Raw genomic sequence first — 16,832 nt, forward strand, 5'->3', positions numbered from 1 at the left:
GTGATTCCTAGCGTAGTTTTGTTTGACTACCGCTTGTGAAATTGCTGTTGAGAAAATGGGTTCGATGTTTGAAAAATCAGCAGCTGACGGGATCAGCTAGGCCTGGGTGGCCGTTTGAAAAGTTGTTGGCCCGGGTGGCCGTTTGAAAAGTTGTTGGCCCTTGAAAAGCTGTTGGCCGGGTGCCAATCTTGTTTCAAATCTAAAGACTGATACATTGCACATACTCCGACCGGACGAGACGCACTGTCTCATCCGTGTCGTTTGAGAAGCACTCATTTAGTCGTTTTTAGAAAAAAAAAAGGGAGTTCAAATAAAATCAATTGCAAAAACAACAGCCTCTCCTTGAAGCCTGCATTAAACACTTATTTCCCCTGGCTTGCTGAGTACCCACGTACTCACCCTTGCTCTATATAAATAATCCCCCCCCAGTTGCTGACGAAGATGAAGCGGATCCTGCTGATGAGGAGTTCTTCCAGGAGCAAGCCGGCTACGATGAGTTTTAGGGTTTCGGCCTAGTTCCCAAGTCGCGCCTGTGATGATTGGTCCAAGTCCGGGCTTCCGCTTTCCTTTTGTAATGCAGTTGTGAGCTCGGGATCTGTCCGTAGCCCAACATGACTGTACTCCTACTCTATAATAAAGAGACCTCTGTTGCTGTGATATTCTGTCTCCCTGTGATACCAGCACTGTTTCCTGGGACTGGTATCGATTAACAGGTTAATTTGGAGCGTCACGGGCTAGTTCCGGTCGGGACTATTTCGGGGCGTGACATTCACCTTCACCTTCAATATCAGTTGAGAGTTTTGAATTTGAGTTGAAAAGTTTCTAAAATTTAAGTTGAATGTTTTGAATTTTGAGATGAAAGTTTTCAAATTTTATCAAATATTTTGAATTTTGAGGTGAAAGCTTTTAAATTTGAGCTAAAAGTTTTCAAACCTGAGTTAAGTTTTCAAATCTTGACTTGATTTTTTTAAATTTGAATTGAAAGTTTCAAATCTTTAGTTGAAAGTTTTCAAGTCCGAGTTGAAAGTTTTCAAATCCGACTTGAACGTTTTCAAATCGAGTTGAAAGTTTTTAAATCCGAGTTGAAAGTTTTCAAGTTTGAATTGAAAGTTTTCAAATCTGAGTTGAAAGTTTTTAAATTTTTACTTAAAAGTTTCCAAATCTGAGTTAAAAGTTTCTAAATCTTGAATTGAATTTTTTCAAATATTGACTCCTACTCTTAGACGTGTGTGGTAGTTAACGGCAAAAAAAGAAGAAGAAAAAAACAAGAAAGAAACACGGCAGTTGTGCCTACCGAAAAAAAGAAAATAAAAAAGAAAAAAGAAGCGCGCAGACTCGGTCGTAGGAGGACCCGCCACGTGGCACGCTCGCGACTTGGAGAAGTCGCGCATACGCGCGAATTAGGATTCCTGTAAACTTATATATTTGTATTGTTGACGTTTTAATAGGCAAGGCTGAACGTTAAGATAGGAAAAATCTCAAAGTTAACTTAAAACTAACATTCGAAATCCTTTTTTTTTTTTGCGGGCAACAAGCCAACAAGACTATAAAATCAGAGTGCCATAGAGTAGTGGCCATAGTGTAAAATTAAAGAACTGGTGTGCTTAATTAGATTACTGGTTAGCCTCTATGGGCAATTAAGAAAAAATATGTTGTTTTTTCTAAGTTATTCATTGTGTGATTATAATTTAATTCTATATATATATATATATATATATATATATGATTTAACTAGGTCATGCTAAGTATGTTTCCTTAAAGAATAAATATGTTGTTTTTTTATAAGTTATTCATTGTGTGATTATAATTTAATTCAAGATATATATGATTTAACTAGGTCAACATGAAGCTGTTCTATATATTTTCTGACTCAAATTAGGAACATCACTGTTCCAGTGGGTGACCATATATATTTATTACGAGAAAAAGAAACTAACCTCTTAATTTAGGATCCAGTATTTGTTCATGTAATTAATTTAGTCCACAGATAGATGTTAACACATGGTAGCGTATAAGATAGCACATATTGATCCCAAATTAGCTGTCCCTGCCTTTCGGATTATTTGATGTTGACGAGATACGACTTCTACAAATTTAAGATAGGATTAATTAATTACCATCAATTGTTTCCTGGATATATATAGCGTGACTACATGAGATGGTTCCATATTAAGTGGTACATGGGAGTATACACATCTTGTTCATATAGCAGGGTCAAAGTAATTATAACAGGGGTCTCCAAAAAATAAAGCTTCTTATAACAAATTAATATATAGTTATAACTGTGTAATTACAAACTGTCTAAAATTAATTTCACATTGTAAATTATATGGCAGAAACATTTTTTTTTTCAATTTGCAACCCAACAGTACGTGCTAGCTGTCCCAAAAAAACAAGGTTGCTTTTCTTGAGCTAGCTTAGCACTGGCTGTCTCTGGCTCATCATCAGTGGTTCAGTACTATACAGGACCCCATATTAATGAAATAAATAGGCAACAGGCACCCCGGCCAGAAAACATATTTGGACTTTAGAGAGTGTCAAAGTTAACACACCAGCAAAGTCAATCGAACATGCCACCATTTATGAAACAGAAACCATAATAATAATGCATGATCAAACACATAATAATATACACCTACCAAGGTCAGGAAACCATTAATATTTTTCCCTTTAGCGTGTTGTCACTTATGATCTTTTAGGTGTGTTGCCAACCTGGACTCGTTTGTCTCCTTTTGCATACGGTTTCCGATCCATCTTACGTAGGAGTAGTAGCCAAAATTAAACATGTGCGTAAAAAAAAACTTCAACTTTTGTACAGAGGCTGCGTTTAGATCTAAAGTTTGTTTGGATCCAAACTTCAGTCCTTTTCCATCACATCAATATGTCATACACACGTAACTTTTCAGTCACATCATCTCCAATTTCAACCAAAATACAAACTTTGCGCTGAACTAAACACAACCAGACATGGATGAATGCTTAATTCGGCTGCTTGTTTCTTTTAACATATAGTCCGACCATCATATACATACTGGTTATTCGTGTTCTCTGTTCTCTGTTCTGTAGTACTAGTTAAAAGTTCAATAGTTTATGTGTACAGTCTTAAGTTAATTTAGTGTTGGCCTAAACTGCACGCGTACCATAATAATTCCAATATTTCTCTGTTGCATCCTTCCAGGTATCGAGATGATGACGGGGCTAGTGATGACTTGATCGATCCCAGGTTTACTTTTGAACATATAGATTTTACAGGATTCTCATAGAATCAGTACATTTTATTCGTTAAAAGGACACCTGAAAATTACTGTTTTTGTTTAAAGGGCGCGTTGTTCCTTTGTTAGTGATGCACGCAGCACACGTATATACCACAAATGTTGGAGGAGCGTGGAGCTGATCTCATGTCAGCAGAGAGATGCTTCGATTTTCCTCTCTTTTTGTCGCTACCAATATACTCTAATCGTATGATCTACGGCTGATAAACCATGAAAATCATGAACTAGCAACCAATAATTTATAAATAAATCTTTTATATCCACTTATTCCGTCCTAAAATATAAGAAGTTTTGGTAACATCATAGTACTACAAATCTGTACAAGCTCTTTGTCCAAATTCGTATTATTAGGATGTGTCCAATCCAATTAAAACTTTTTATATTTGGGATGGATGAAGTATATTATTAGTGACTTAAAAAGCAATTGCTAGAAAATAAATTACTAACATAGAAAAATATACAAAGTTTACATAAGATTACAATTTAAATATAAATTTTAGTTAAGACTAATGAACCAACAATGAGACGAATCTATGCGAAAAGAAGGATGAAAATGGAGGGAGTACATGTAGTAGTACTCCTCCAGTAGACAGAAGTGAACGGATCGGTCATCGATCGTCGATGGTATGGACGGAACGGTGGATGGATGGTTGGAGACGGGAGTACGTACGTAACGTACGTCGACTCCATCCATGCCAGCCATTGCCATGCCCATGCGTCACACATGAGATGAGCTGGAGATCGAGCTCATCAGCCGCGCTTTCCATGGCGTCCCTCTCTCTCTCTCCATTGAATGGTCTCTGAGCAACACCGCGTGAGGTGGACACCACCACCACTCCAGCTCCAGCAGAGACGAGAGAGAAGATGGAAGAGAGAAGGGAGGGGGCCGCATTTACTACGTTCATGCCTCCCTCGCATCGCCGGCCCAATGCCGCCACCCACCGCCGCCGTGCAGGCCCACCCCACGCGCCGCGGATGTGTCTCACGCGCCTGTGGGGCCCACCTGTCAGGGGGTGACGACGACCTGGCAATATATGCTCATATATCGAATCGATGGATGGATCGATCGGCGCCCTTCATGCCACTGTTTTCGTTCTAAGAGATCCGTCGTCGTCTTCTACTAGTAGGGCCTGTTAGGTTTACAAAACTCTCAAACTATCGGTAGTGTCAAAACTTAAATACGTTCTGTTACGATAGATTTTTGGTAAGATAAAATTGTATTTGGTATAAAAAACCAAAATTTTTTATTAGAATATAGAAACTACCAAATTGAACATTGGCGATACTAATGATTTGGCTTTAAACCAAAACAACCTTGTCTACTATGTATTCAAGATAACAAGCTATTAGTAGGTCATGTTTTGGCTTTAATCAAAAACAGCCTGTACTTCCCATCAACTCTCTTTTTCGTCGCATCTATTGGTAACTGATTATATATATAATTTTTAAAGAGCCCAAACAAAACCATGGTTACAATTGTCTGAATTATGATACCAATAGACTGAATAAAACCAAGTCGTTCCACTTCATTTCACCTCAACGTATATTCTTGTAAAGCAAACAAGCGAACGACCCATCATGTCGTTCGTCGATCCTAAATACATCATCTGAGCATTACCGATAGACGGTTAAAAATAAATCCCCTTCTCTAATAGGATTTAAGGGATGAAAATATTTTCACCTATAAGAGAGAATCTAATTTAAACTCAAAAAAGGTGGACCACATATGAAACTTCCAAACAAAATCGCTCTTTTCGTACTCCCGTGTGAAAACTCTCCAGGTGCGTGCCAACTTGGCGATTGGGAGCAAGGCTGTGTTTAGTTCACATCAAAATTGAAAGTTTGGTTGAAATTGGAACGATGTGATAGAAAAGTTAGAAGTTTGTGTGTGTAGGAAAGGTCGTGTTTAGTTTCAAAATAATTTTTCAAACTTCCAACTTTTCCATCACATCAAAACTTTCCTACACACACAAATTTTCAACTTTTCCGTCACATTGTTCTAATTTCAACCAAACTTCTAATTTTGGTGTGAACTAAACATAGCCTTTGATATGATGAAAAAGTTGAAAGTAAGAATAAATTTGGAACTAAACATGGCACAAGAGGTGCTTGCGACTTGTGGAGAGCAGCATTTAAGAAGAAAATAAGGACTAAAATTTTAGGATTGGGAGTAGTATACGATAAATTGTACACCCGACGGAACAGCTCCCGGACTACGACACAGCTCCCGGACTATGACAGTCCGTGTAGTCTGGGAGTTGGTTCCCTGTAATTTATCATATACTACTCCCAACCCTGATAAGGCTTCGCCGCCAATGTCACCATTGTCAATCACCAAAAAATGCCCTTAAAAATTAGCCGGCAAAAAAAAAAGCTCTTCGTCACCCAGGCTCCACGAGTCCACGGCACCGGCGCCGTTGGCTTGGCTACAGCACTATTCTCTTTCCGTGCACCAGCAAGCCTGACAGTGGTTCATTAACATAGAGATCGATATATAGGAAGATCACGTAGAATTACATGTACATGTCTACTGCTCCTATACTAGAGTACTACTATAGTAGCTGGCTATAGGGCGACATGGTCAAGTTCTGATCCATATATGGTTGCTGCTGCTGCTGCTGCCTTAATTTGCCTGCCAATCTCGTAACAGATATGCAGGTCAATCTGCACGGAGCATGCATACGTGATGAACTGATGACTCGGTCAGTCCATCGATTGATCGATCACGATTCACTAGCAGCCAGTGCATTGACCATTATTCACTCTCATTTAATTTCCTCGGTTTTTCATCTGTTGAATATGATCGATCTGATTGCGAGGTGTTGTGGAGTAATTCATTCCCCATATGGAGTATGTGTGTGCATTTCGTCCTCCTCCTGACTCGCTCAAAGTGTAGTAGTAATAGCTATGCAGTTAAGGATTCAGGAGATTGGGGCATTGACTGGCTTCTGAAATGGAGGTTGAAGTTGAACAATGAGACTTCCAGTGCGTAAGACCTGTAACTGTAATTCATTAATACGAGTAACTGGTTAGAAGAGGTCAAAACGGCCATCTCTCATGATCAATGGCTGAATGATGCCTCACTTTCTGGACTACTATCATAAATGCAAGGAATTGAATTGAAGTAGAAACTAGAAAGTGAGTACTGGTATTATTACAAGATTGAACACTTCAATTTGTTGTTTAGCAAATTTGCACATCCACAATTGACACCAAGGCAAATTCATGTGGTACAGAGTACTTGAATACTGTATCAAATGAACTTTTAGCTTAGCATTTGGGAAGCCTTACCCTTACGACGATGGTCACCTCACCAGCTCACCTCAATCTGCCGCTGCCTGCCGTGCAACAAGAACCAAGAACCAACCCCGTCTTCTTCCCCATGGAGCACGACATGCATCTGCATACATGCACAGCACCCTACACTCCAAGTCAGCAACGAGCTAGTAGTACCATCTGCAGAAAAGCTGCTTTTTGGGTGGCAAATTTTGTTGGCGATACAATCCAAAGAGCTTTGCGGTTGAGCAGGTGTGGTAGTGGTGGTACTAGAACCAGTACACCACACCATCTAGAACCTCAGCCCAGCCGAAAGTGCTTACCAATTTGTTGCAAGATCAGCCAGCCAGAAAAACTACTGCATGCTGCTCCTCTGCTTCTGCTTCGATCCCCCATCATCTCATCTCGTGGACGGACGCTGCCTGCCACGCTCCCTGTCACAACATTGCATCAGTCTCGGGGCATGCGTTGCAAGCAATGGCCCCCATGGCCATGAGGTCCTCCTGACCCAAGCTGAAGAACTAGACAAGCGCACATTTACATTGGCGGGGCCGGGTACAGCTACGCCACGCCCGTCGAACCGGAGGAGGAGGGAGGTCTTTGTTTTAGGCTTTCTTCTAATCTTCCCTGCAGAACAAACAAAATGGGAAGAAGAGAAAAAAAAATAGTATGAGTGTGACTTTGGTGTGTGTATTTCAGATATTCATTTATGAGGAGTCAACTGCTAGCTACCCAACTACGATGGGTTGGTATCGCCGTGTTTAGTTCCAAAATATTTCTTCAAACTTCTAAATTTTCCATCATATCAAAATTTTCCTACACACATAAACTTTCAACTTTTCCGTCACATCGTTCCAATTTCAACCAAACTTCCAATTTTAGCGTGAACTAAACACAGCATATGTCTAGTAGGAGTGGTTCTTGACATTCTTGTGATCATAATTGGGATAGTAGTATGTACTCCATCAAATTGTCAAGCTGAAGTGAAAGGATGTGGATGTTACAGTCAGTTTGTCACAGTAAAAACAAGAGAAAATTCAGGGATTTTTCTCTAAAAACAATGGCTGCACCCTACCTACCTAACTTTGGTTCAGGTCCTAACATGGGCGTATTTCCTTTTTTTTTTAATGCTAGAGCTATCGCCTCCTTTTCTGAAATGAAAAGGGGAAAAAATTGAAATTTTAGGTGAGACGACTTTCAAGTATACAATAACTAATAAGGTCTTAGGAGCCATCAAATCTCATTACGACGGTTTGGATAAAACTCAACAAGCCATATGAAAGCTGGAGGCCACATGCGCAGATATGGCTGAGCTGTCTATAACCTTATAGGACTACCTTTGACAAGAATCAGGAAACCTTCTATACTGAATTCTTTTGGTGTACCTGTTCACAACCAAATTTGGTAATTTCGGCATCGGGAAAGAAGATTAGATCGAAGCAAAGTCGGAGGCGGAGATCGAGTTCGGAAACAGAGCAGGAATCAGCTGGAGTCCAGATCGGCTACGATTAGGATCAGCTGGGTCTGAGTCAGGCTAGGCAAGCCGATGCAACCGATTCCGACAATGCGACTTGATGTATGACATCGGGTTGAATTGAGGTGCTTCAAGGTGATTGCCGCACATGGATAGAGTCCTGAGAAGGCAATTGTGTCTATTAATTAGAGTGTTTTATGTAATTTCCTTAGAGATATGCTTGAGCAAAAGTCTGCCGTAAAGACTTATGGTATCTTAGAGTTTGTTAGAGATAGTTGTCATGTCCGTTATGGACATATCTTGTAATTTTCGGGTATAAATAGACCCGAGCCCTATGTAACTTTTAACACACACGCTCAATACAATCTCGGCGCATCGCCACCTTTTTGCTTTAATTTTATTTCAACGAGTTCTTGCTTTCGGGTTGAGCTGCATCGGTTTCGATCTTCAACAAGAGGTAAAACTTGTTATGATGAATTATGTTCTCGAGATTAGTGCTTCCATCTTTATGATACTCTAATCTTGTCTATGTAATTCGTCAAGTTATTATATATCTTACATAATCTTCGACAATATCGTCATCTAACCTACAATCGGCTAACATCTGTTAACAGAAGGCAGCCGATTTGGTTAAATAGCGACGTTGACCTAGATTATATAAGATATCTACCACTCTATGAAACTTCCAGCGGCTTGATTGTCTAGATATTGTTCTTCTTTTCATACTTAATGCTGCATCAGCCGAATTTGATCTCTTAAGTCGTGCTTAGAATATCAATCTCTAGCATGTACTCTGGTTGCCGATTAGGGTAGTGTCGGAGTTTCAGCCGATCTTACCTGATTTAACTACTTTTTATCCTATATGCTTGATTGACATGTTAAATCTGCCCTTTATGTTAAGATCTTGCTGCATTTAAGTATATTAGGCTTTTGTCTAGTATATTCTACTTGCTTTAATATCTTAATATAGAGTGGTATCGGAGTATTAGCCGATACAGGCTAGATCTATTTGATCGGCTATGCTATGAATGTATATAGTCTCATTATTAATATATATTTCGATTTAAGTGATTTATATTGTCTCGGCATGGCGACCGATCTATTCCAATCACTTGATTTAAGTATATATCGATACAAAGATTATATATTGTCAATATCTGCAGCCGATCGAGTAGATTTAGTCCCTTCTTATTTATTAATGACTGCCGATCGATGTATATATGACATCGGCTCAAAGATAAATGATATGTCATCGGCACCTAGCCGATCGGCTATCATTTATAGATTTAAATGCGGTTTCTTTGCTTCTATTTCTTGTTGATTACAGGATCAAATCAACTGGCACGCTCATACATTCGAAGGCGAGCTTTGGACCTGCACTGGAGTTAAGCAGATCTCCCAGGCCTCGTGTTTTCTGTCAACAGTACCACAACTTTAAGGAGAAACTGATGCTGAAATCCAAGAAAATATAGTAAGCAAAGAAATACTATTACCAAGGCATCTAAAAAAGGTAACCAATTGACTTGCATACCTGTTTAGGTATGAGCTGAGAAGTGATTGCCGGTGTTTTGCTATAAGTTTTTCACTGTACCCTTTCCTTTATTCCTGCTCAGTAAGGGCCACTCCTTTCCTTCGATTTATGCAGAACTCTTTCCAACATCCCTGTCGAAAAACACAAGCCAATATAACGGACATGAGCAACATCATTGACTATGCATCTATGCATCAGAAAATTGCATTCTGCAGAGAAAATCGGAAGTGCAAACTGATGGGTGAGCTGCTGGAGCCTGGAAGAACCCGAGCAAGGAATGTAAATACTAGCTAATTGACGTCAGTACCCATCAATCAGTATTCAGTAATAATCCAGAGGATTGGCTAGATATACAATCGACTCAGCTAGTAGTTTGCATGACCAGCTGAGCTACCTGTAGCCCATACAGCAGACTCAGCATGCATACATGTAATATATAAAAAAGGTACACAAAGGAAAAAAAGGCAGAGTGTTTCTTTTGACAAATGTAACAATCAGCGTACTCTTTGATATATATAAAAAAAACAATCAGAGTAACTCATGCACATGAGAAAGAACGTATTCACGTACATGGTACAGTGCAAGGAAAATAAGCAACTGTTTATGATAAAGAAAGTGAGTGCCCCCTTTTAAGGAAAGTTTTAATGGTTAAAATACCTATATGCATCGCTTTCTTCTTTTCAATTTTTCATATATTTGTCAACCACACTTCAATATCATAATTATCTCTGTTAAGCAATTTCCTTTTCCCGAGTTAAAATTTTGCTCTGGTACATGTATGATTGATAAGGACATTTTCGAAGAGAAAAAAGAGAAATAATTAGCGGTAGTGTACTTCAAATAATTTGAATAATTTAGACAGACCACTCTCAGGGTTTCGATGGATATCCACATTGAGGGCTGAAAACGTGTTCTATGAATTCAATTCTCTCAAACCTACCTATGAATACCAAAGAACACAATCTATGTACTCCTAGGGTCCAGAACTGTCTACTATATAAAGCAACCTATTTATACACAATCTTGCCTCCTTCAATTGTCTAAAACTTAGAAATGTTAATTTAAAACAACCTAAATTAAACAATTTCATCTCCTTAAATTGGCTGGCATGTACTAATGTTACTTTGTTTTCTCTATTTTTCCGGTTTATTACAGGCAAACTTAAAGTAGTTGGTCCCATTATTTTTCCAAGCATCAAGGGAAAATTCCAGATGAGCATTTGCTTAAGTCTGTGATACACTAGGCATGACAAACTTTTAGAAAGAGAAATCTCTAACCAACCGCAGAATTACACCATAATGATGGTGATATCCAATCTTCAGGAGCAACCAACTTGCTCCACTGGATAAGTTTCTTTCTTTCAAGAATTGAAGTAGTCTATGATGTAGCACAATTATTAATCGAGAAAGTGAAACTAGCGTTTGTTTTCTTCATAGCATCTTCCTTTCCATCGGAGAATCCGTGGATATAACACATGACAAGTATCTCCATATCATTGGTGAACATCTTTCTTTCGTTATGATGGACTACAGCAGATGTGGCTACCTTCCCTGCCTAACATGGCCGTTGTGGACCCCACAAATAGGAACCGTATTAATCTTAATATTTACTTACAAGTTTCTCTTACTTTGTATATAGACAGAATCCTCTAGCTTGCTTGTGCCAAAATGAAACTGTACACAAAAGGATTGTAGCAAACATGGAAAAAAGGACCCAAAAAAAAAAACTAACATCATGTAAGCTTAGCACCATATGTTTTTAAAATGAACTTTGATTAAAAGTGCTTGTCATTTAAGCAACCTGATGAATGAATGCAAGCACTGTTTCCAAGTCATACAAATTATACTAATAATGCCCATTGACATTGACATGTGGGACTCGGCCTTGTATTATTGTGCTTGTTGAAGTATAAGTGCCGATTCCAAAGTTTTATGATGTACTAATTATGTAAACATCAGGCCTTAAAGCAGAGTGGTATTGACATCTGAGTGCAAGCAGTTATTATAGTATGCCCTAGAGAGAGGACGTACTGGCAGCGCTACATTATGGCTTATGCCCCATGTCTCAGTCCTAGACTTTTGGGGAAATCAAGCACTTCACTGCACCTTTTCACATTAGTATGGGTATTAATAAGGCCTTGTGTGTGTGTGTGCGTTATATTTGTTCCTTTAAGGAATGATATAGGATTTGAATCTGTGATTAAATGTTTGATGTGGCCAACTACAACAGTCTTTAAGGAAAGAGTGCAAACAAGAGGCAGGCATGGTGAACAATTTCACCTGGCAATATTTATAAGGGTTGGGCACTTGGCCCATGCATATTCTCTTAAGCACAACCAGGCAAACAGAGAAGAAGTTCCCCTTTTAGGCCATCCTTTAAAGCTAAATCAGCATGATGCTTGAATTCTAGCAAACATTAGTTTTAATGTCATAAATATACTCTAGGTATCATTGTCATATTCCTTCTACTCCAGTGTTTAATAAAAACCAGCCCATCCATAACTCCAAATACTGTTTCAGCTCTCGGAAAAGAAAGAGCTAAGCTGCCAATTAATTGGGAGCTTTATCTGAATGGCATATCATACCTTTCCAGTTTAATAGTGGTAGTCTTCCATGATGACAATTTAATGCAAGTAGTTTATACACACATGTGAAGCTACAAGTAGTAAGCTGAACTTGGGAGTAAGCTGCAAACCTGTTAGAGCTTGTCTATATTTGGATCTTCAGGCCTCCTTCTCAATGCAATTAGTTGTCTTTCTCCTTCCATCACAATTATTAAACATTTAAACATAACTAAGGTTTATGTGCTGGAAAACAGTAGTAATTGCAGGAACAAACCAAATATATCTCCTAAGATATGAAGAGATAACTAATGGAACAATTATCTTTGAAAATAAGAGGACTGATAAACCAAAAGATCATCTTTGAAAATGAGTGGACGGATATACCAGTCTCTCAAGTCTCCACATCCAATACTTTTTTCATAAAGTTATTCTACCTATTTCAGGCAATTTATCTATACTCTCAGTCTTCCCACATCCAATAGCCCTTTAGTTAATAGAATAGCATTTTGACAATTAATGCTACGTAATGTGTCAAACCATCCTAAATATTCTGTTTGACCTCAACAAGTTACCACCCTTCTTGGTTCTTGTAGAATGCAAACCGGAGGCTTCTCTCTGCAATTGAAAAACATGGGATTTATAAAGTGAAGAGAAAACAAAGTTCACCAACGCGATAGAGGGCAATCACAATCTTATGTCAGATGACAACATGAGCATTTCAACACAACTGTATTGAACCAGATGGCCAAGATCCTAATTGAATTCCACCACGGATCAGTAATTTTCATTTAGAAAAAAATAACAAGTTATCTCAGATCTGGGCTAGACCTGATCGTTTGCAATATAAAGATAATTTTCGACCGTGATCCATTGCGCACATATTCCACGCTAGCATCCTCTAGATTGGGCCTGAAGAGAAGGTAACAACCAAACAAAATACAGCAAAAGAACAGTGCGCATTTATGTAGTATTGGTGGCTTGGTGCTGGACTGGGAAGTGGCTTTATACCTTGTCTTGAATAGTGGGCCAGCTACTTCCAGCATGGGGTCAGATAGCACCTCCAATGGTCCCTGGGGACTTATTAGTGGAGCATTCAGTGCTCCCTTGTTACAGCCTGCACCTGTGTAGTACCAGAGTTAACACAGAGTCACAGACCAGCCTAGTATACTGAATGTAAACTATCCCAGACCATTCGACTTGCTATCAGCAAGATGATGTTACTCAAAGAGTATCAGGTGGAAATAAAATTTTAACTTCATTTTAGCTATTGCTCCCAAATAATATATGTTTTTCCCTGTACAAAGAGATAACATTGCAAGAGAGGGAGATATGCATATCTCTCTTGAAAATCTACCTTTTATTAGTCTAGAGGGAACAACATGGTTGGAGAATGGAAACACTTACAATGGTTATACTGATCTTACATATTTCCGTATACAAAATAATGCAGAAATTATTTGTACATCTAAGAAAAAAATATGATGGTTTGCCCAGAATGATAGATTACTGATGATAATAAAGCTAGTAGCTTGCAGAAATTTGAAGCTAGCAGGTAAATACTAATACATGAAAGTTCAGAGTAGGAACTAGAATTTGAGTAGTCATAGATGGACATACGAGATTGCTACTGCACATTACTTTCCATATTCAACTTAAGGCGAATGTGACTGGTTAGTGCAATGATCTTCTATTTCACATTACAGCGAAGAGAAAATCAGTGTGAAAGATCCAGTCTACTCTTCAAGTTCAAAATAGTGCTTGATCATACTTTGCATCTGAAATCAATGTGAACATCAGTTTAGGTTTATAAGTTAGAAGTATACAAGCATAATAGAATTAATGAATTATACAAGGACAAAAGGAAAACTTCGATACTGTTGCCAGAAAAATGTAGAAGAATGGAATGTGCTACACATAACGCAAAAGATTGCCACCTGAAATAGTTTTAAAACAGTACAGAGCACAGAAAATTTAATTTCAGCATATGGCATACAGAGGTCAGAAGTGTTCATAAAATCAACAAAGCAAGCTACTTCCCCAAGAACATCTGAGGCCTATATTTATGAACACAACAGGTTAGAATCTTTTACAGCAGGAATGAGTGAATGAGAGTATAAAACAACACAACACTATTGCACATCATTACACCCATGCGTGCAAAATGTGATGCCATATTCGTAACAAGCCATAAGTTAGAGATTCAGAAGACCACGATAGGATCTTTTCATATTCATACCAAACATTTGAGACTTCCATTAGATGGCAAATTTCTAGATAAACCAACATACTTGCTCAATTCTACAGGGGCATCCTAACTTAAATTCATGAGAATTGCACACAAATAAGTAAATTCAAATAGGAAAGACAGCTGTTATGTTTTCAGTAAAAGCAGGGCCATCATGCCTTTTGTCCAAAAATTCAAATAGGAAGGAGAAACACCAGCCGGAAAATGTATACCAGGCAGAATAATTAGTTAATGTAGATCAGACATGGTTGAGTTGTATATTGCACTAGCCAGCACAGACCCTAAAAATGAACTAACAGTAAGCCATTTGAAACTATTGTGCTTGTAAACAAAAATATATGTAAGATGTACCATTGTACACAAATTTCAGACAAACATAACTATATGTACATAATCTACATTAGTCAATACATGAGATTCAGGAATGTTTCAATTTGAATGTGTACAGCGAAATTACTCTTAAACCAGCAATAGGTTACCTGATTCAGTCAATATTTCCTTCAGACAAAATTGGTCAGCATTTCCTCCACCTGATCTCCCCCCACTTGAAACTTCTCGAGTGAATACACAACTCATGATCAAATACTCTTCAATTTCTACATTGATTAGGGAACAGAATAACCCACCACCAGCATATACATGTGAATGCACCAAATTCAATGTATGTTATGTTAGCAAAAAGGAACCGGCATACATATTCAAATGGTGAGTGCATTGTTAATTTCCGAAAGAAAGTGTCACAAAACTGAACCATCAAGAAGTTGTTCCAACGGATTTCATATGAATGGAGATGAATTAGAATCATACAGCTGAATTCTTGACCCCACATCAACGCACAAGATCAACCAAAGTTTTCCTCCGAGGGAACCGTTGCGGGAGCCGGAGCGACATGGCATCCTCAATCTCGATGGGCAAATGCGTGGCGACGAACACGATCCCACCCTTCTTGCGGTGCTCCGCTATGATGTACTCCAGCAGCTTGACACCCTCGGCATCCAGCGCGACGGACGGCTCGTCCAGGAGCCAGATCGGGCGATCGATGGCGAGCAGCCTGGCGAGCTGGAGCCTCTTCCTCTGGCCCATGGAGAGCATCCTCGCCTTCTCGTTCATGAGCCTGCCGAGCCCCATGAGCTCGATGGCCGGGGCCGACTTGCCGTGCTTCCCCTCGAGGAGCTCGAACCACTGCACGTTCTCGAGCACGGTGAGCTTCTCCTTGACGGCGTCCTTGAGCGACATCCAGTTGAGCTGAAGCTTGTACTGCTGGAACACGCCCGGGGAGGTGATGTCGTGGCCGTTCCAGAGGACCTCCCCCGCCGAGGGGCGCGAGAAGCCGGCGAGCATCCGCAGGAAGGTGCTCTTGCCGGAGCCGTTGGCGCCGGTGAGCACCAGCGCCGTCCCGTCGTGGACGCTGACGTTGATGTCGCGGAGCACCGCCTGCGCGTTCCGCATGCAGGAGACGCCGTTGAGGAGGAGCCGCGGCGGCGGGGGCTTCAGCGGCGCCATTTCAGCCCCGCGCGCGCGCGGGCTCGGCGCCGCGGTGGTGGGGGGCGGGAGGATTGGTGGCTTGGTGCGCCGCGCGACGGCGGCGGCGGCGGCGGCGCGCGGAGACGACGAAGTGGGGGGGAGTGTCGTGGTGAGTGGTTTACTGGGCCTTTTTTTCTACGAGGATTTAATGGGCTTTAGCCAATCATGGGCCGTGGGGATCCGAATGGGCTCGCCGGTTTGAGGCCGTGACCTGGCCCGCGTTCCCATTCTTTTTTCTTAATGTATATTTTACTTTGAGCTATCTTGTGTTACCGATGTTTTTCTTAATGTTTTGAGCTGTCATTTAACCAATATTTTTATTTTAGGCCAGATAATATTATCTATGTTTTACTTTGGATCACCTGACTCTCTTCTCAAGCATATGAACAACCTTGTGTACGCCATCTCTTACTCGTCAATAAACTCCCTCGGATGTATGTAGACCGTTTTTTTATGTATGACAAAATTGATGTAGATTGTCTAAATATCACAAAGGTAAAATTATCATGTCCAAAATAAAAATAATAGTTAATTAAAAGGTGGTTCAAAGTGAAACATCGATAATAAAAGATTGTCAAAACGTGATATATATACTTTTTTTCTTCTTTTTTGAATCCTTGATTTTTTTTCCCAACCCTTTTTTTTACCAGGGAAATTTAACTGTGGACTGAAACTGCATTGGTGGCGTTTGTATCTGTAGCATTTGATGCGAACCCCAGAAAGTATTCTTATAGTGATCGTCAAGACGGAGGATCCATATTTCGGCCTTGTTTAGTTCGCGAAAAAAGTAATTTTTAAGCGTCACATCGGACATTTGACCGAATATCGGAAGGAGTTTTTGACACGAATGAGAAAACAAATTTCATAACTCGCCTAGAAACCGCGAGACGAATTTATTAAGCCTAATTAATCCACCATTAGCATATGTGGGTTACTGTAGTACTTAT

At 39.7% G+C, this 16,832-nt stretch overlaps 1 protein-coding gene and 2 long non-coding RNA genes across 6 annotated transcripts; all 3 read right to left on the reverse strand.

The window, feature by feature from the left end:
* Window positions 1-5,388: 5,388 nt before the first annotated feature.
* LOC107278467 (uncharacterized) lies at window positions 5,389-7,220 on the reverse strand. Of its 3 annotated transcripts, none has more exons than XR_003242053.2 (4): window positions 7,090-7,220; window positions 6,872-6,982; window positions 6,564-6,692; window positions 5,389-6,274 (listed from the first exon to the last, which is right to left on the reverse strand). It is a non-coding gene; the product is annotated as an uncharacterized lncRNA (long non-coding RNA). The 3 variants fall into 3 exon arrangements; XR_001545266.3 differs by having other exon boundaries at window positions 7,084-7,220; XR_001545265.3 differs by having other exon boundaries at window positions 6,872-7,213.
* A 1,974-nt stretch (window positions 7,221-9,194) lies between these two features.
* On the reverse strand, window positions 9,195-12,019 carry LOC136356376 (uncharacterized). Its single transcript, XR_010741126.1, has 2 exons — window positions 9,554-12,019; window positions 9,195-9,473 (listed from the first exon to the last, which is right to left on the reverse strand). It is a non-coding gene; the product is annotated as an uncharacterized lncRNA (long non-coding RNA).
* Window positions 12,020-12,811: 792 nt separating this feature from the next.
* LOC4337075 (ABC transporter I family member 1) lies at window positions 12,812-16,005 on the reverse strand. Of its 2 annotated transcripts, XR_010741125.1 has the most exons (4): window positions 15,169-16,005; window positions 14,841-14,957; window positions 13,734-13,891; window positions 12,812-13,236 (listed from the first exon to the last, which is right to left on the reverse strand). XR_010741125.1 is itself a non-coding variant. In XM_066310149.1 (1 exon), exon 1 carries the CDS (start codon window positions 15,862-15,864, stop codon window positions 15,190-15,192), a length of 675 nt encoding a protein of 224 aa, XP_066166246.1. In that variant the 5' UTR covers window positions 15,865-16,005; the 3' UTR covers window positions 15,057-15,189. The 2 variants fall into 2 exon arrangements, 1 of the variants encoding a protein (XP_066166246.1); XM_066310149.1 differs by lacking the exons at window positions 12,812-13,236; window positions 13,734-13,891; window positions 14,841-14,957 and having other exon boundaries at window positions 15,057-16,005.
* Between the last annotated feature and the right edge of the window lie 827 nt (window positions 16,006-16,832).

This window comes from Oryza sativa, chromosome 4 (assembly GCF_034140825.1).
Source record: "Oryza sativa Japonica Group chromosome 4, ASM3414082v1".
Lineage (NCBI taxonomy): Eukaryota > Viridiplantae > Streptophyta > Magnoliopsida > Poales > Poaceae > Oryza > Oryza sativa.